Here is a 20836-nt window from a genome sequence, read left to right as displayed (position 1 = left end):
TAATATCAACCCTAGCAAACATTCAAATCACAAAAAAACTCATCTTTACGTTAAGGGGTCTGTCAAATGGCTTTATTTGGATCCGTTCGAGCCCGAAATTGACTTGTGATTTATTATATTCAATTTTATTCAGTAATATATATATATATATATATTATATATATATATAAATAAATAAAAAATATTTTGAGTCGAACCTGAGCCAGTTCTGACCGATCTATATATGACTCAAAATCAGCTCGAAGAAATTCCATTCAAAGTTTTAGCTCAGAGCACAACTCAGTTATTTCGATCCGACCAAGATGGAGCCAAAATGTGACTCAAATTTTTTAGGGAGTAATGATATTCAGGCTAAATTTACAGCTTTAGTGGCACACATGTAAATATGAATGTAATTGTTCGCTATGTAAATCCATATAGATTGAGTGGCTTGCTCGTAATTTATTATTATTATTTTTTCTGTGAGTTTTAAGTTTGGGAATGAAAAGTAATCACAGCCATCCATTCCCTGTTAAATAGCACGAATTTTAAAGCATATCAAATGGATGCCATCAACATTTCGAAACTGTTGTATTCTTCGTCCTCTTATTCCGTCTCTGTTCATTAACGGTATACCCTAACCCTACTGCCGCTTACTCTCTCTCTCCCCCCGTTTGTTATTTAGAGCAAAATTCGCTTCAGAATCGATCTGTCTCTGGTTTCTAATTGGATTTGTATTTAAGGGATTTGATTTCTTATCAAAATTTCATAAGAACAGCAGTTTCTCTGGTTTCAGATTTTAGCAGTGGATAAATTAGGCATTACGATATTGGAATCAATTTTTGTTCTTGCTGTTAGATTGGTGTTTTCTTTCAATGATGGAAATAGGTAATTGGGGCGGTATCTGTGCTTTGATTGACTTCTGTTAAAGCTTGCATGGGATGTCATGGAGGTTCGGCAGAGACTGGTTGCTTTACGCCAACTGGACTTCTGCCGGACCGAGAAATTTCTGTGGGAGGAGTTATTGATTCTGAGAGATGGTCGGCGGCAGAGGAGAGGGTTGCAGAGCTCGTGGCTCTCATTCAGCCGAATGAAGGATCATGGAAAAGGAGGCAGGATGTAGCTGATTATATTCAGAGCCTTATTGGAAAATGCTTCTCTTGTCAGGTGCTTTTGCTTTATCTTGTTTGCATTTAGCTTTTGCTTTTCTCTCATTTTGTGATCGATGAGTTAAGTTATTGCTGTTTCCGCAGTTATTGATTTTTTTTTTCTTCGGGTGAGTGTTGATTTGGAGCTTTAGGTTAGGAATATTTCTCCTCATGCTTGAGATTTATATATGTTTAGAGAAATTTGAATGGGATCACCTTCGTTTTCTATATGTTGAGCATCTTGTTTTTCAAACGGTATATTTGGAGATGAGAGAATGAATTTTGGTGAGGGATCTGAAGTTGCATAAAAAAGTTACTTTCTTGCTCTCTTTTTCCCATGAAGAGAATTTTCCATAAAAAAATATTTGGTTTTCAAGAAAGAAAGCATTCATACTTTTTTTTTTGGTTAGGGTTTATCTCATGAAAACACATTTTTTGGATCTAGGATCGAAATTTGTTGGGTATGTGAGCAAAAACAGTGTTAGCAAATTCTTGTTGTGATAAATATGAATTAGTTTTGCAAATGGAAGTATTTCTTTCTTAAAATAATATAGTTGTGTGATATACTACAAAACTTGGATCAGCATCCTAATAGCTAAATATGATAATGTTATGATTGCATTTTCTCATACATAATATTATGGCTTGGGCTACTTTTCTAGAAAATATTATGAAGTTATGGAGAATATCAATCATAATGTTAAGAATGTCAAAATTGAAAAATATAGTGTGAGCTAGAATTTTAGTCTAAATGGTGTTGCCACATCACCTTTGTACCTCCCTTTGGTAAGTCATCAAATTCTAAGTCAAAGCAAGTATGACAAGCTATCTTTTTAAACATCTAGAGGGTTGTGCCATCTCTTAATTAGTCTGTTCAAAGATGTAGTTATGAAATAAAAAGCAGGTTCTAAGGTGCATTTAGCATTCTATATGAAAATGGTTTTAAAATGAAATACTTTTTTTTTTAAACTCTTGTATATCTCCTTATGGAAAGCTTGATGCCTAACCTCTTATCCTTGATTTGGTGAGCTTGGATATCTCTCTTTGGGGAGATATTTCATGTTTTATTTATTTTTTTGATTTTTTTTTATTTACCATCTTTACATTTATTTTGAGCATATCGGAGCTTCTCTCAAAGTTTCTGCACTTTTTATTCACCAAATACCCATGCCGTTTACAATCTATCCAAACTCAGCCATTCTATCTTCCTTCCACTCTCCACACCAAAACCTCCACATAACAACCCCATATAACTTGAAATTCTTATTTCTAACGTCCTTAGCTTCCCAAATAGACTTATATCCCTCCTAACTCCATACCTAACTTCCCTTTAAGCTCCTCGCAAAATCAGTCAAAAAAAAAAAAAATGCAAATCTTGGTCCTCTTCTTGTAAGCCTCAACCACCTTTTTTGCATCCATTTCCCAAATTCCAAAAGCCCTAAAAGCACTCACATTACATTCTTTTGTATCTTATACAACTAAATAAAAATAATCTGAACCAAACTCTATCAATCACCACTATATAAATTGTATAATTGGTAGCCAATACTTGCACAATGCTGGAAATAATACATCCAATTCAGTACTTGAGCCAAGAAGAGAAAAAATTAACTCAAAGAAATATTATTGAAAATCCTCTTCTTATATTTCTCAATTATCCCTATTTATAAACACTAAACCCATCCTCAGATCTAAAAAAAAGGGAAATTTACATACGTTTCACATTATTCATATTTATTCACATATCTCACACCTAAACTTTCATATTTACATACATAGCACTTTGGTTCTTTGAATCTATGCATGAAAATGTGTATTTCACTTTTAAAAAGTTATAACAGCTCTATTTTTATGTGATATTAAAGATTTGGATGCTATTTGTGTAAATATGAAAGTTTTGGTGTGACATATGTAAATACATAAGAATTGTGTGTTATATATACATAAGAATTGTGTGTTATATTGTGTGTTATATATGTAAATGCCCCAAAAACAATTCACCTAAGTCAACATAGAGAACTATTAAATGGTCAACTGTGAATTCATCTGAACCAACATAGAAATTTAGATCATAAAGTAAAATAAACTACGAACAGAATGTCAACTAAAGTGAAATAAGAACTCAAAATGTTGATTTGCATAAGGAAGTTTTCGAGCAAAGGGACAAATTACTCCACAAGTATCTATTTAGTGAGCTGATTATCATAAATCTTTACTGCTTGTCGAATTTCTTTCCTTTCCATTCTTTAGCGATTAGTTTATAATAGTTGTATTTTGGGGCATTTACATATTGAACACGTAAAATTTCATATTTACATGCATATCACTCAAATCTTTCACAACACGTAAAAAATATCTCCATCACCATCTTTTAAAAATAAAATACACCTTTTCATGAATAAGGTAATGGTATTATACATTTAAATATTAAACTTTGGGTGTTAGATATGTAAATACACAAGAATTGTGTAGTTTGTACGTAAATTTCCCTTGTATTTTCTGTGAAAGCTGCTCTTCCTTTAAAATCTATGAAATGACTGTTGTGGTGATTACCAGGTTTTCATTTTTGGATCTGTGCCCCTGATGACATATTTAACTGATGGAGATATTGACTTAACTATATTTAGTGATGATGAAAATCTGAAAAATACATGGGCCGGCAAAGTCCACCAAGTTATGAAGGAGGACCAGAAGAATGAAAATGCTAAATTATATGTAAAGGAAGTTCAGCTAATCGAGGCAGAAGTACGCCTTCTAAATTTGCCGATTTTTTTGCTTTTGATAGGTCTTCTTTTTGTTCATATCAGCTGCCATTATAATTTAGCAAAATCTACCTTCTTTTTTTTGAAATTGCACATCTTGGACATTATTTCTTAAGAAAATACCTTTTTGCAGGTGTACCCAATTCTATTCCATCTAATTTAATTCAATTCTTTAACATCCGTATGAGCTATAATGTTCTAGATGAAATGGATTGATTTTTTTTTTGGCAATTAACATAAGTTACTTTTTTAGTAAGATAAATCTATGGAATCAAAGAATTAATTGTTTCACTTGAAAGATTACTGGGCTGTAGAAAAAGTGACGCCAGTACTTAGTAGATCACGTTTATTTTGGTTCTTTATTTTATATCAGAAGTTGGTTAAAAAGTTGATCTTTAAAGCGATGAGGATCTTTGTTGTGGTCTCGAGAAGGAGAAAATGCAATAAGAATTCACATACATAGCACACAATTCTTTATGTATTTACATCTCATACCTAAATTTTATATTTACACACATAGCTCTCAATTTTTTAATATCACATCAAAATAGCACTATTACCACTTTTTAAGTGTAATACACATATTCATGCATAGTTTTAAAACATCAAAGTGCTATGTATGTAAATATGAAAATTTAGTTTTTAGATATGTATTTGATAGTTAGGGTTTTCTTCTAACATTCTACTTGGTCTGCCTAATTCTATTTTGCTAGGTGCTTTGTTTAAGTCTCGCATAAGTTTAACTTTTAAATCTTTTTTTTCATTTCTATCAATTTATGTTAACGAAGCATTTAACTTTTTTTGTTTCAAGGTCTAAAGTGTTTGAACATCCTAAAAATATAAAGGAGGCTCAATTTGGATGATTTCTATTAGTTCTGCTAACACCACAAAAATGAATATTAGGGGTATTATTTGCTTTAAATGTTATAAATGGTTGTATATATAATCAATCTAAAACTCAAAATCTGTTGTTGGAAGAAATTGTTGACTCTATAACTTTTTTGATCTTGAAGAAATTATTGATGACATCTCTTTATTTCATGAAGAATTTATCATTGTTATTGTTGCATATTCCAATGTTATGAGATGCTTGCTAGATACAAAATATGATTAAAAGATTGGAAATGTAGAAATTATTTTTGAATATATGTTACAAGTAAAAAAAAAAACAAGAAGATTATTTTTTTATTGATAGTGCAATGCCTTTAGTGTATTTTCCACACATATATTGACAAGAGATAACATAAAACCTAACGCGGGAGCTTTTCATCCTGCGGTACTGCGCGGACGAGGAGACTATGGTTGCTACGGTAATCGCGCCGCGCGGATCCTTCTTTCTTTTTAGCTTCCCCCTCTCTTCTTTTCACACCTTTCTATAAAGAATCTCCTCCCTATTCATTGCCTACCTTATATACCACTTTCCACTTCTATCATATTTCAAATTCCTTCCTTTTTCATCCCACCCCCCTTCTTAATTCTTGCTTAGTCTATCTCCTAATCTCTCCTATTTATAGGTGTTGTTTTCTGCAAACCAGACTGTTTTTGGATGAGTGGAGAATTCTGAATTCTGCCTTTGAGGCGTTCTTCCTCTTTGGGGGGTTGTACCCAACAACGAGAAAATGCTCCGACTTTAACTTGTCTACGGTGGTGACCATCTCCAAGGGTTCGGGTGGTGCTCCGGCTGTAGCCCGACCCCGACAAAACATTTATCCTTCCGCAGCCCCTTCGACCCTCGCTTCTAGCAACTGTCAACCATTTCCAGGTCTCTGATCCACTGCCGAACCACCGTCCACCACTTTCACTTGTTGCTGCCCACCTCCCTGCTCCCCAAAACCTACTTTCCACTCGCTGTTTTCCCTTGCCGCCGCCTCTAAGTCCGTGTTTAGCTGCTGCCATCACCCTCACAGCACCTCGCCGGCTGTTGTACCCTCTTTCTGGCCTCCTGTTGCGCCCATCTCCTCCAACCAATCCCTCGACCAATTGCTCAGCTGCCGTCCACCACCCTAGGGTGTCTTCCGTGTTTGTATTGTTGTTATTCTCCTATTATCAAGAGTCGATGTTTGTAGTCCTTTTGAATTTCAACAATAAAATTATAACTTTCTATTATGGTTTGAGTTTTTTTCTCCGGTATCATTTAAGCCTATCATGAATTTTTTTCATATTAGCTAGGTAACCATAGCTCATTGTTTATAACCATTAGATACTTCATTTCAATTAAATTTGTAGTTATTAAGATAAAATTTGGAGATGAATAAAAGTTCATTTAAAACTCCATATTGATCATTTTAATGCTTGATATGCTTTTTGGTCTGTCTAATGCACTCAAAATAATTATCAGGTTGTTGAATTGGACTTTTGGACTTTTTTTAAAGTAAAATATTTGGTGTTTTTTTGCTGTTGACATTTGATTTTTAGTATTGACGAGGAAAAACATGTTGAGCATTTAAAGTTAGTTTTGATGACACTAAGGGAGAAAGAAACAAATCTATCAATCTTAAAAAAGAAGTCATACTTCTAGATTTTGTTATCTCTTATATTAATTAGGCTTCAACGTAATCTTGGTGAGGTAAAAAGTGATTCTTAATTGGTCAGCCACGAAAGCTTTTCTTATGCTTGGGTTTTTCATGGACTTACTATATTTAGTAGAATATTTATTAGGAGTTTCAATATTTTTATATTATTTGTTGATGGTATTGGGATTGTTAAATAAGGAATGAAAAGAACAATAGCTTCATGTACTAATTAAGGAAAAACATTAGCTAAGGATTCATATGCTTAATATAAAAAACAAAGTGATATGGATTCATATGCTTAACTTGGGAAAGAAAGAGCCGTGGATTACCCCCTCCTCCCATCCACTAAGATAAGAAGTTTTGAGCAACAATTTTAATTTTTTATTTCCTTGTGATTGGTAGTTTTCATGTTTTTTATGATAAATTTTATGTATAAATACTCATTGGAGGAATGAACATGATGAGCTTTTTAACCACTTTTTTATGTGAATACTGAGCAAAGTTAGTATTCTCTTTCCAATTTTTGTTTTTATTGCTCTTTCATTCCTCTTCTCCTTGTTATGTTTTTTATTTTTTATTTGCCTTTTAAATAGTCGACTATCTTTAGTGGTCAAAGTTATACTAAAAGAGAATTCCAGCTACAAAAAGTTTGTATCGTTTGAATGAAAGAAAGTATTTTAAGTGATCTGAAATTATGAAGACTTTTGTAAGATGAAAGAGAAAAATTCATCTTGTTGATTATCTTATGGATCTGAAAGATCCCAAGATTTCTTGTTTGGATGAAATAGATTTCATGATTATATCGTGATTATAGAGTACTATGATGCTTGAAATCAGTGGATCAATATTCTTAACAATCATAAAAGGTGTTTGAAAAGCTGTCTAATAGAGTTGCTTCTAAGTTAAAGCTTCTATTTACTGAAATCTAGAATTAGATTACCATCATAATCTCAAGATGAAATATATAATGATGATATCATGTTCCTCAAATAACTTGTAGAAATAAAAGAAAGTGCGTTTGAGTTTCTTGTATGAATCAATAATGAATTCGATAATTTTCGAATTTAAGTCTTGAGCAGAGAAAGCCCATCATTCCTAAGTGTGGCACTCTCTCATATGAACCAGAGGAACAACGATAGTAATACTTGACACTGAAAATTAAAACCTCGGTCATGATATTCATAGAGCTCCGAGGGAACTCTTGCCTTTGAATTTTTCTGGAACGAAGGATAAAGTCCTTTCCTCAAAAGAAATTTATTATGCAGTTATTACGAGAAAAATGGGCATATAAAAAAAATGTTGGAAGGTCCATGTAAACCCTAAGGCTTTAATGAAAATAATTTAGGCAAATCAAAAGAGTAGGTTTTTTTTTTGTACTAAAATGACTCGACATATATTAATTTGCAAGTTACTAAATTTTCTTAATTCTATTAAAATATCTTTCGAGTTATGTTTTTAACTCAAAGTAGTCAAAACTTTAGCCCTTGTACTTTTAATTTCTTTGGCAGTTACCCTAATACCTCAATAATAGATTTAGGAGGTGTTGATCAAATGATAAATTTTGTCAATATCTTTTAAATTTACAAATATTTCTAGCAATAAAAAAATAAATCCAGCCTATGGCTTTCTAGTCATTCTTGCAGGCCAAGAAAATATTTTGATTTTTCTTGCATTTACTCACAATAATGGGCTACATCATATTAAATTAGCAGTAAGTATTCTATACATTCATAAATTCATCAAAGATCACGAATGCAAAATGACATTTTTTTAATTATTTATTATTTATTTTTGGATCTCGCTACATGGAAGTCGATTGGGGAAGCTAGATAAAATGATGTATTATACCTATTTGAAGATAATCGTATTCATCCAGACTTTCATATTTACTTTAAATAAATATATCATTTAGGACCATCATTACAGTTTACTTTTATCTCTCATTGAAAGTCTTACAATATATGTATGCTTCTTTTTTCGAAATGTTAACATTGAAAATTTTTATTGCGAGACTTGTGAAATTGTTGAATATCATAAATTTTCTTTTTTAGAAAGTGAATCTAGATTCTTTTTTCCTTTTATGATATTTCACTTTAATATTCAGATGCCCTTAAAAAATCATAATATTTTCTTTCTCGACATCTCATCAAAACAGATATAAAAAGTTAAAAGCAATACATTACTCCTATCACTGAACATCTTCAATTTATAAAAGAAGAGCAAAGCTCATCTAAAGCCTCTAATAAGCTTAGAAGTCGAAAGTGTTGTTAGATAACTCCCATTGCAAGGATCAACTGAACTCTACATAATTTCACTGTATCACATAACCAAATACAGTCTTTCAAAAATATTTTCTTGCACAAATTATTTCTTGCAATTTATGGCTTCACCGCCATCAAAATATCTCAAATCTTATTTTGAGGCATTAGAAAATAAAAATTGGAAGGATGCATCAGCAAAGAGATGAATGCCCCATAAAAAATCAGTTCCTTGACATCGGTAAGCTACTAAAAAAAATTTAAGATATAAGGTGGTTTTCTCATTAAGTTATTAAGCTGATAAAAATATGAAATGGTATAAAACGAGATTATTTGTAAAAAAATAATACTAAAGTATATGGAGTATACTGCCAAAATTCTTACTTTCTATAATGATTATAATTCATACCTAATTTCTCTAGTTGCTTATTTTGAATGGTCATGTACTAATGATTTGAAAAATGCCTTTTACATGGGAAAGTTAAAAAAAAAAGTTTATATTGGATGCTCTAAGAACATTCAATAGTTCTTTCACAGAAATAAGTATGCAGATAAAAAAAGTTATTATGTTGCCTTAAACAATTTTGAAACTTTTCATTTGCCATATTTACTGAATTCATATATGGAATGAGAAAAATAAAGCTAAGGAGATCATATACTCTTAATAAAACATTCTACAGATAAAAGAAAAATCATTTTTATTGTGCATGTTTATGATATGATTATTATAAGTGATCAATAAAAGAAACAAATTTCTTAGAAAAAAACTCACATCAAAGTTTGAGATTAACTTTGACAAGCTCAATTGTTTTCTTGCTATAGAAGTGGCTCAACTTGAAAAAGGAAATTTTTATATCAACAAATAAAAGTTAAAAGTTTTTTTTAGAGGAACAAAATTGATTAATTGCTAACCTTGTGAAACTTCAATTGAATTATGACCGAAACTGGATACCCATAAAGAAGGAACATAAGCTGATATTGGACAATATTAAAGATTAATTGGGCAATTCAATCTATCTATCTTATATTTATCTTAACATTGTTTTTAATGTATGCTTGATAAGTTCATTTTTATGCAAATCAAAGGAATTTAAACTTCAAGTTACTTTCGGAGTTCTCAGATATTTAAAATCAAATCTTGACAAAAAAGATTCCTATAGATAATATGAAACTTTACAGTTTCAAAGTTACACCAATATGATTATTCGGGATCATTAGTGGATTGGGGATCACTTCTGAATGTTGTATATTATTGGGAGAAAATTTAATAGCTTGGAGAAGTAAAAAATAACATATTGTCATAACGTCAAGTGTTAAATTTGAATTTAGATGAATCACTCATAGTGTTTGCGAACTCCTGTGGATTAAAATTATAGTAAAAGATTTAAGAATTAAATGGGAATAATCTATGTGAATATAGTGTGAAAATAAGCATGCCATTAGCATTACAATCCAATGCAATAAAATTGAACCAAATATGTGGTGGATAAGCTTTTCATAAAAAGTGGAACTAAGATGCTGATTAATTAGCACTCTATTTTTTCTCTTTTGAGCAGTCAATTTGCCTGCGTATTTATTAAAGGATTTTGAAATTTTGAATTAAAAATTGTTTCAAATAAATTTCGAATGATAATGGAAATATATGAATTGCTAAAAAAGAATGAAAGGAGCCACATATTTATGTTTTACATAAAGAGAAAACTTTGTCATAGATTCACATGCTTAAAATGGGGGGCGGGGCAGAGGTGGAGGGGAATACTTACCATGTAAAGGGGAGTGTCACTAATTGCTCTTTTTTTCCCACTGGCCAAGATAGAAAGTTTGGATAACCATTTTTTTTTATTTTAATTTTTTTATTTTTAGTAGTTTATAATTATTTTTTAGGTAATTTTCTATATAAATACTTATTTGGAGGAACTAGTAAAATAAACTTTCTAGTCATTTCCTTTTTATATCACTTCTAATTGATATTTTGAAGAAACATAAATTTTTATGAGCTAATGATAAAATTTTTTGAAAACTTAATATGTTTTATTGACTACTTCACTTTTTCCAAGACTTTTTTATTTTTCATAAGTCCGGTGATTTGTTTAGTCAATAAAATAATTTTATAATATTTTTTAACGAGAAACTCAATGAAGCAAAATAAATATATTCTACTTATGATTAAAGACTTATATGCCATTATCTAATCTTTAAAATATTGAACATAATATATGATACTAAATAAATTTATTTTAAGTTCTAATTTTTGGACTCTGAAATTCATTGATACACAATGGAAGTTAAAGCGATTTCTGTGTCAATTGGTGTTCAAATTAAGCTAGTAATTTTTTTAAAAAGTTTTTGTGATTAAAAATATAAACATGGGTTTAAATGTATGCCTAGTAATGCATAATTTTGAGATACTATTATTTAGAATTACAAATTCTTGCATTTTAACTAATTAAAGAAGATTATCCACTTTGTCCTGCTCATAAAGATAAAACCAACCTTAATAATATAATTTCATTGTCTAATGTATATTTATGTAATAATTATGTATTCCTAGGTCATCTATAAGGAAATTATTTGTTCGACACTTTAGAAAAATATTAGATAGTTTATTTAGCTGAAAATATATTTTATTGGTTGAAAGATTAGTATCTCACTTTTCATGAAGAGTGGCTTAAACTAAAAAAAAAAGAATACTTTGAAATATATGCTGCACTTTCAATCTGCCATATAATTTGGGATGCCCTTTTAATGAATTTTATTTTTGGCTAACCTATAATCTCTTGGTAATGTATTAAGCATTTTCATTGCTCTTGATAAATTCTCTAAAATGAGTCATTTTTTATTTTGTTTTAAAACAAATGACACTTCACACAATTTTTTTGAAAGATTGTCAAACTTTATGGTCTATCATCCATTATCCTTTTATATAATTATGTTTAAATTTTTGTCATATTTGCTATAAAATTATTTGGAATTCAATTAAAGTTTCCATTTGCTTTTGATGATGTAATTGGTGATCAAATATAAATTGTGAATGGAAGTGTGGGTAATTTATGATGATGCTTAGTAGGTAAAAAACAATCACTTGAGATCTTCATTTGCCAAGAAAATAACAGTTGAAACTATTTATGCTTATAACCTCAATTGGCCTAATAATATATTTAATATTCCATCCCCTGTATTTCTTGAAGTTGCATTTATATTTACATATAGTTTTTATGATCTTCATGCAGATATGAAACAAAAAATTGGGATAAGCGAAGATAGATATGCTAAAGCTAGGAATCAAAAGTGTTATCTCGTGGATATAACAAGGGCTATTACTAATGCGACATGACCACAATATAGAGAAAATTACATGCAATTGCTTGTGCTCATTCAAATTTTTTAAAGAACTTCGATAGAATTTCCTTCTAATATCTTTATTAGTCCATTTTAATTTGGAATATATTTGATCATTTTAATGAGTTATAAAGCCTTGGGATTTACATATTAACCATAATGTAGGAGATCAAGATCATTAATCGTTGGTGTCTCCATCCACACTTTCTGAAAGTTGAAGCTATGATTTTAGATGAAACTCAAACGCCTACAAACTCTACCTATTGATTTTCATTAAAATGGAATAGTCAACCTGCTTTTAAAGGCAATTAGACGGTTAGGGAAGTTTTGGAGAATCTTGCATTGGACCTAATGAAGGACTTGATTTTATCTTTGCAAAGAGGTGCTCTTCATGATCCATCAGAGTTGATGTAGAACAACCATTGCACATAGCAATTACAAGTGCCTTGCATCACTCTTGAAGACTATCATCTTTCACAAAATTTGAAGCACGATAAATTAAAGCTTAGTCAGCTCCTCTTCTTGTTGAATTCCAATGTGCCAAAGCTTGTTCTACTCTCCTTCCAAAAATAACAAGTTCACCTCCATTAAATCTTGAAGATTATCATCATTAACAAGGTTTGAAGCACAAGAAAATAAAGCTTGTTCAGTTCCTCTGGTTGAATTTTAATGTGCCTCGGCCTGTTTTCCCACCTCCATTCAATCATGTAACGTGTTTCATACCCGGCTTCCCCCACTTTTTTCCCTCTTTATAAATATCGCTCTCAACTCTGGTGTAATCCTGGTGGGAGAATTGAATGAAAATACAAAATTGATTGTTTTTGTAATTAAAGATTGGTGGCTTCCTTCCATTGAAGGACTGGTGAGTTCTACTTATTTTTGCATTTGCTTTGGTTATCCCCCTCTCTCTCTACCTACTGGCCTAAACCTGGCTACCCCTCTTCCATCTACCACACTAGCTAACCCTATTTAGGGTACCCTCGTGTCCCCCTCCCTCCTCCCAAATTGACCCTAATTCGACCCTTTGTTGGAATAACATAGGCATGTACATAGTTTATTACCAAAATGTTTGTGAAAATATTAATAGATTAAATTGGGATGTATGGGACCAAGGATTAAGTTTCCAATATATTCACAAAAAGGCTAGCCAGAACGAAAGTTGAAAAGTTTCGAAGGCAACTTGGCGTGGCCAAAAGAAGAGCAATGCTAAGAGTAGTTGCTGCGAGGTGTAAAGAGAGTACCGAATCCCTCTAGAAATCTCTCCTCCCTCACCCCGCACTTGTAGAAAATGTCTTTGTTGACAAGTCACTCGCTTTTAAGAATTGTTTAGATGGTGCATGGAAGATTGTAGAAATTTATAGATGATCAAATAGGTAGAAATATCTATAGTCTTGTAAATTATTCTAGACTTGTGTCTTTAGTTCTTGTATGTCTAAATATTTCTAGAGTATTGTGGATAACTCTAGAAAGTTTCTAGAGAGCCATAGAAATTCCTTATCTTTCGAGGGAGAAGCTTTGGAACCTATGAATATGGGAGTCTTTCCTCATTTGTAATATGAATTCTTTTTTGCATCTTTGCTTAGAATCTCTCTCTATATAAGTATACAACTATACAAGTAATGCTGCGCACAATAGAAAAACCAACATGAAAGAATAGTGCCATATCATTGCCTAAAAGACAGCTGATGTTACATTCTATAGTTATGCAAATCTTCTTCTTTTTCATCTAAAATAATATATCACTCAATAAATTATTACTAATGCAAATATAAGATTTTTTTGCCTGAAAATTAGTTATTTAACAAAATATAAATCAAATCATTATGAAATAATCTAATTAGGTAGATTGCCCAAACTCAACTGAGTAAATTGATAAGTAAAAATAACTTTCTTCCTTCGTGGATCGACTTAATTTCACCAGAATAACTTTGTTACAAATATAAGAAGATTCATGCAAGCATCAGTTGCCATGTTTGCAGTGTAGATTTATTTGGGTATTTCATGGACTGTAACATGCTTTAACGTATATGCCCCGGCCTTTCATTTTTCTGGTCCATCTCTATGCAATAAGATTATGCCTAAATTTCTGGTTTCATTTTTTTATTTAGGTAAAGGTTATAAAATGTCTCGTAGACGGCATTGTTGTGGACATATCATTTTGTCAGACTGGCGGTTTACGTGCCCTTTGTCTCCTCGAAGAGGTGATCTTCAACCTCTTCATTATGTTATTGAGTTTTCGTACAGAATGAAGTGATCAAATTTTTTATTTATATGCATCATTTAGTTTATAGGATCATTTTCTTTGTAGATGGACCGTTTGATAAGTAAAGATCATTTATTTAAGCGGAGTATTATTCTTATTAAAGCTTGGTGTTACTATGAGAGCCGTCTTTTGGGTGCTCAGCATGGCCTTATTTCTACATTTGCTTTGGAAACCATGATTTTGTACATATTTCATTTATTTGACAATTCATTTTCTGGACCACTTGAGGTATTTAGTTCCCCTTGGCTTAACTTTCTTGGGGCATTTACATACATAGCACGCAATTCTTATGTATTTGCATATCTCACACCTAAACTTTCATATTTACACACTAAATATGAAAGTTTAGGTGTGAGATATGTAAATATACATAAAAATTGTGTGCTGCGTATGTAAATTTTCCAATTTTCTTTTGCCTACTGGAACTTGGGATGAGAAGAAAAAAATCATCTTTTCTTTTCTCTTTCATTCACAGGTTCTATACCGTTTTCTAGAAATTTTCAGCAGTTTTGATTGGAAAAACTGTTGTGTCAGCATATGGGGTCCTGTCTCTCGACATTTACTCCCAGAGATAACTACTGGTAAGCTAATCTTTGCATTCTGCCCGATATTTAATAGCATTTCTTGAAAGGAGAATTTACATGCATACCACTCAGTTCTTATGTATTTACATATCTAACACATAAACTTTGCTTTTTACATTTCTTCCACCCAAATATTTCATTATTTCACATCAAAAGTACCACTATTTTAAATTTTAAAAGGTTAAATACATCTTTTCATGTGTAAGGTTATTTGCAAAAATTAAAGTTTAGGTGTTAGATACGGAAATGCACAAGGATTGAGTGAATTGTATGTAACTCTTCGATCCTAGAAAAGAAGCATTTGTTCACCTTTTGATAATTATTCAGCAATGCCTCCGAGAAAGAAAAATGGTGAATTTGATCACAAGAAATTATTTCTCCAACATCGCAGCAAGTTCATCGACAGTTTGGCGTGCGGTCAACACTGCCATAGACAACCTTTTACTACGAAGTGCCTCAACATTGTTGATCCTTTATGTATACACAACAACCTTGGACGCAGTGTTTATGAAGGTATTTTTGCGCTTTGTCGACAAGTATTTATGTGGAATTTTCTTCAAAAATTAAATATTTCGATAGCATGTTTATATTTCTTAGGCTATGTTTATTCACAGATAAAGTGCCAAAATAGCCCTCTAACTATTTACATGTGGCATTATAGTCCCAAAATCTACAAAAAAAAATTCACGTTCTTTTAATATGGGTTGAAATAATTGGAGGATTGTTTTAGCCCCTATTAAAAGAATCTAGTTATTAAATTGACACTTTGGTCTACTCTGAGACTAAAGGACTCGTGACATAAAATTACAGGACCATTTTGGCACTTTTCTCCTTTATTCGCTCTATTATTCATAATTCTAACAAATTTCTAATTTACCGAATATTTATGAATGCTTTCTATTGTTTCAGCCAATTTCTATAGGATTTGTAGTGCTTTTGCATTTGGGGTTAAAAAGCTATCCAGATTACTCGATTTTCCGAAGGAGGAGATGATTTCAGAGCTCAATCACTTCTTCGTGAACACATGGGAAAGACATAGAGCTGACCCTCACAACAGTTCTGCTACAAGCGCGGCCCACTCGGAACCGTCCAAAAATATTTCATTCAATGAACACATCAATAATATTTCAGAGGATCCTGGTGATGACCATCGTGCTGATCTTAAGCTCTCTTTCTATGGCGCTACCTCCCAGATTCTTAGAGTGATTAACCAAAATTCAGAGGACATTAGTAGGCATAATGGAATAAAAAGTAACAAAGATTACAGTAATGATAATACTATTAAGAATCTGGATTATGTAGAAAAAACCTCCGCAAATCCTGTTAGAACCAATAAGAATGATGAAAATCTGAGTTACAACAACAGTAATGGCATTGAGGAAGGCGATTCCAGGTTGCAGGGTCAGCTTGGTATGGTTCGCTCTGAGAAAATACATTTTCGCTCTCACCCGACAAACCTTGGTGAGGTCTCTAATGGAGAAAGCCACGATACGATCCAAAAATCTCATATTCATGAAGCGGTAACTTCTGTGGATTACTCTTCATGTTCAGAACAAAGTTCATCTTTTCAATCTAAACTTTTAAGTAGTGCTTCTTTTGAAAACTACCATGATAATACTATTTCTTCAACTGAAACTTCTTTGAAGCGTTCTTATTATGAATATCCCGCACAGGAAAACTACAGAGCTCCATTAATTGCTGTTAATACTGAAGTTACAAAAAATCAAACTGCCCAAATAAGTGATTATGGGGCAATTTCCAATTCTGGGGTGGTTTCTTCAATACAGTGTCCCACAGGTCCGCCAGTCCCATTCTTAGCAATGCTTCAGATATATAATTTTCCGTCTCACCGGAGATACTATGATGGATTGTATGGATTGTCTGATGATGAAATATTAAATTTCGATCGAAATGTGGATTCCGGTGGGACGTTTGATTGGCCGGATATTCATGTTGCTGCACATGTGAAGCCAGTTCTCTCTAATGGAATATCTAGCACGAATATTTCGTTATTTGGACCCACCCCCCGTCCTTGTCCTACCATAGCACCCAACGTGTATTTTCGTAGGATTTTTCCACCGATTCAACCTGTTGGATCGATTCCATCCCCTGGAGTCCAAGTTGTGCCAGCCGCCTGTGCTTTGCCAGAACCTCAAATAGCTTATAACGCACTTAGTTTCGGAGATGGAGCCGCTACACATTATGGCGGCATTGTATCCCATCAGCCATGTCCTGTGAGTATATTGTTTGGGACAGCTTTTTACCTGCTTTGCGTTTCAGATTGTCACCACAGTTTTGTTTGATACTATTTTCTTGTTATTTTTTTGCAATTTTGTGGTGAGAGAACGCTCTTATAATCAAGTATATTAAAATATAGTGGCTGTATGAAAATTCTTGGTCGACTTTCTAGAAAAAAAATTATTTATAATTCTCGTAACAGTTTTCTAGAATAGGATAATTACATACATAGCACCTGAAACATTGCTATTTACAAAACTTAGCACTCATGTGATATTTGTTGAACTTCCTAGCTGATGTATTTACTTGCGCCATGATCAAACCTTTGAGAATTTGTTAGAAATGAAAAATATGGGTTGGGGTTTTATCATGAATTTTGATACTTGAGTGAGAATTTGAAAAATGGAAAAAAGAGGTTGCTAGATCTGTAAATAGCAATGTTTCAGGTGCTATGTATGTAGACTGCCCTTCTAAAAAACTTTTTTCCCTGTCACAATTTTACAATCACTTGTATAAAAAGCTGCTGCCACCCCAAACAAACATTTTTAATGTGTTACTTTTGATTTCTATGAACTTTGCTAATAACCACAAAGTAATTTGTAACTCCAATCAAATTCAATATGCTATTTTGGTACTTCAGCTTTTGTGTTTTTTCTCTCTGCCAACTTTGTCCACTCTAAATGAAACTGCATCTTATTATTAAGCTTTTATATTCAATATTTCATCAAAATTCTTAATAAAAACTTATTCTATCATCATTTTATGAAGAAAATTTCCATTAAACGAACTATGAATATCATCTTTTCTTATACTTGTTCATAGTGCTCCATTATAGGACTGTGGAAGTTGAAAATGATCTTCCCTTGCCTCCTTTTCTATTCAGAGAGTTGTTCTCGGAGATTTGTCACAAACTGCAAAACAAAGTTGGAATTGCAGTCCTTATGGAACAAACCTCGATAAAGGAGAACAAAATTACATCAATAGAAGTCCGCAAATGTTCTGGCTCACCAACGAGCCGAGCTATTCGGAGAAGCCGAACACACTTGCAGGTTGCTTGAATCCAGATTACAGCCAAATTTCTGGATCATCTGATTACTGTAGGAGCTCATATCTAGCAGAGAGCAGCTCTATCGGATCTTCAAGTTTTTCACGTGTTTCGACGTACGTGACACAGGGAATGGATTATCCACAGTTTTTGACAGTTCAATCGTCCTCATCGTTGCAGCGCCAGAGGTATCACTTGTCATCCATTCTTGTGCTCTTCTTTGATTCCTTTTCTAATTTGAAACTAGCAGCAGAAGTTTCATGATGCTGGAATGGGCTATTTTACGTGAAATGCGTCAAAATGGTCTTCTCACCCTTCATGGAGGGTCATTTTGGTCCCCAGACTTTTGAATATTGGTTGAAATAGTCCCCATTGAGGATTATTTTAGCCACCATTAAATATTATGAGAATTAATTTAGCACTTCTTTAAACTCTGGGATGAAAATGACCTCATCTAAACAAATGTACTTGGAGGCATTAGTTTGATTTTTTGAAGTATTGAGTTATGAAGTTTGGAATTATGTTATCATTCAATAATGTAGGCATTATCACCAAAAGCAAATATTCGAAATGTTTTTGAGCAGGGCTCTGATATAAAATTGACCTTTATCATCTTGAGGCATTTACATGGCACAAAATTCTTTATGTGTTTACATCTCTCACACCTAAACTTTTATATTTTTGCACATAGCACTCAAATCTTTACTATCAAATAAAAAATAACACTTACCACTTTTTAAAAGTGAAATACAAGTTTTTATGTATTGTTTTAAAGCACAAAAATATTGTAAAATTTAGGTGTGAAATATGTAAATATGTAAGAATTATGTGCTACGTATGTAAATTTTCTTTTTATTTAAAATTCTACATTGGATTGCACTGGTTGTATGTCGGAGAAAATTAATGATTAGTCGATGATAGTTTTTGGTGATCCTCTCTTTATTCTAAAACACTAACATGTTTGCAATTTCCCTCTCTATATTTTTTCTTATTTCTATCTATAAATTATATTGGGGAATCTACATTCATAATACCACACAATTCTTATGTATTTATATATTTTATGCCCAAAGTTTGATATTTATATTTATAATATTTCGGTCTCGTAAACTTACGCATGAAAATATGTATTTCACTTTTAAAAACACATTAATAGTGATATTTTTGATGGGATATTTAAATATGAATGTTTAGGCGTTTGATTATGTAAATACATAAGAATTGGTTTGTGTGTATGTCTGTAAATGCCCCAATAAAATTTAATTTTCGATGAACTAAAGAGTGTTGAGAGGCAGGCCGGGTCACCTAATCCGACAATATAATGCAGCGGATCTGAATCAGTTAGGCATGTAAGAGAGTTGAGAGGCAGACTGGGTCACCTAATCCGACAATATAACGTAGCAGATCTGAACCATTTGGGCACGCCCCTAACCGTAAATCAGCCCCTATCTATCGCTAAAAAGCTTGTCGAAAATCTTCATTAGAAACCGACAACATATGGACGAGGAAACTTGCGGCGACATTGATTTAGCGATGAGAATTATGTTTGACATGTTAAATTTTTGAATGATTCATTTTGAATAATTGTGATTCCATTTTGTGTGACATCGTATTGTCATTTTATTCTACATCAACCTAATCGGAGTTTTTCGATAATTTCGCAGATTTATGGTGCAGAAGAATCATCAGTTGAAAGAAGAGGGCTTCCCTCGATGATTTCCCATTCATGCAGAGATGAACACCAATACCTACTCTGCTCTACTCTGATTTTGTTTTCTTTTAAGGTTTAATTACATAATTCTCCAGTTTTTTGGCTTAATGTCCTTAGGCCATTGTAGAGTATTAGATTGTACTTTGCAAAAAAGCCAATAGTTTTCAGGATACAAGCCAAAAAATGCTAACATTGATATAGGAGTTTTCCCTTTTTTTTTTTTTTTGGAAATAAGAAATAAGTAGTTTCATTCCTTTTAGTTAGCCTGCAAATAAAAAAAAGGAAAATTGCAATTCTTTGCATTTGTGTAATCTCTACAATTTCATTTTTCTAGCAGAAATAAAAATAAATATATATATTTTTTTTTTTGCTCCTTTTTTGTGTCATGATGCAATGCTCATAATTTAAAATGCAAATTCTCTGGTCAATTATTTCTCAAGAAATTTACATGCATACCACATAATTCTTTTGTATTTAAATATCTGGCATCTAAAGTTTAGGTGTTGGATATGTAAATATATAAGAACTGTGCAGTATGTATGAAATTGTCCCTTTTTATGTTATTTGCATAACTGCTTCCCATTCTACTAAGATTTCTGTTGATTCATATGATGATATTGAGTTTATTTGTCTCATGTTATGAAGTTAAAAAAATATATATAAATTCAAATAAATCAATAATTATTTCTTATCCATAACTGTTAAGTTTTTGCATAGAAGAGCTCTAGTAGTCTTTTATGGGATTATTTCAGTCTCAATTTTAAAAGTCACATTATTCTGATATTTCTATAAACTCTGAAAATAATGTCCCGTGTAAATAGTTGGGGATTATTTTAACACTTTACTCATTTTGAGAGTAACATTGTTGATTATTTATTTATATATCTAATATCTAAATTTAATATTTATTTATATACATTAAAGTATTTAAATTCACATAAAAAAAATCACTAATATTATTTTAATGTGAAATACCTTTTCATATATATATATATA

General features: G+C 31.9%; 1 protein-coding gene across 3 annotated transcripts; it reads left to right on the top strand.

The window, feature by feature from the left end:
• The first annotated feature begins 594 nt into the window (after positions 1-594).
• On the top strand, positions 595-20156 carry LOC110029263. 3 transcript variants are annotated; one of them, XM_020731479.1, is made up of 10 exons: positions 598-1146; positions 3684-3872; positions 14108-14200; positions 14308-14490; positions 14738-14843; positions 15174-15359; positions 15756-16366; positions 16520-17080; positions 17968-18317; positions 19794-20155. In XM_020731479.1, exons 1-10 carry the CDS (start codon positions 916-918, stop codon positions 19843-19845), a joined length of 2562 nt encoding a protein of 853 aa, XP_020587138.1. In that variant the 5' UTR covers positions 598-915; the 3' UTR covers positions 19846-20155. The 3 variants fall into 3 exon arrangements, with proteins under 3 accessions (XP_020587139.1, XP_020587137.1, XP_020587138.1); XM_020731478.1 differs by having other exon boundaries at positions 597-1146; positions 15756-17080; positions 19794-20156; XM_020731480.1 differs by lacking the exon at positions 19794-20155 and having other exon boundaries at positions 595-1146; positions 15756-17080; positions 17920-17993.
• The last annotated feature ends 680 nt before the right edge of the window (positions 20157-20836 follow it).

This window comes from Phalaenopsis equestris, unplaced genomic scaffold, assembly GCF_001263595.1.
Source record: "Phalaenopsis equestris unplaced genomic scaffold, ASM126359v1 Scaffold000552, whole genome shotgun sequence".
Lineage (NCBI taxonomy): Eukaryota > Viridiplantae > Streptophyta > Magnoliopsida > Asparagales > Orchidaceae > Phalaenopsis > Phalaenopsis equestris.
The sequence above is the reverse complement of the archived record's forward strand: the minus strand, read 5'-3'. Positions and strand labels throughout refer to the sequence as shown.

Coding starts and splice junctions, on each gene's coding strand:
- LOC110029263 (XM_020731478.1), top strand. CDS start 916: ATGGGATGTCATGGAGGTTCGGCAGAGACTGGTTGCTTTACGCCAACT. Junction 3,873..14,107: donor TTCAGCTAATCGAGGCAGAA/GTACGCCTTCTA, acceptor TTTTTTATTTAG/GTAAAGGTTATAAAATGTCT. Junction 17,081..17,967: donor TATCCCATCAGCCATGTCCT/GTGAGTATATTG, acceptor TTTTCTATTCAG/AGAGTTGTTCTCGGAGATTT.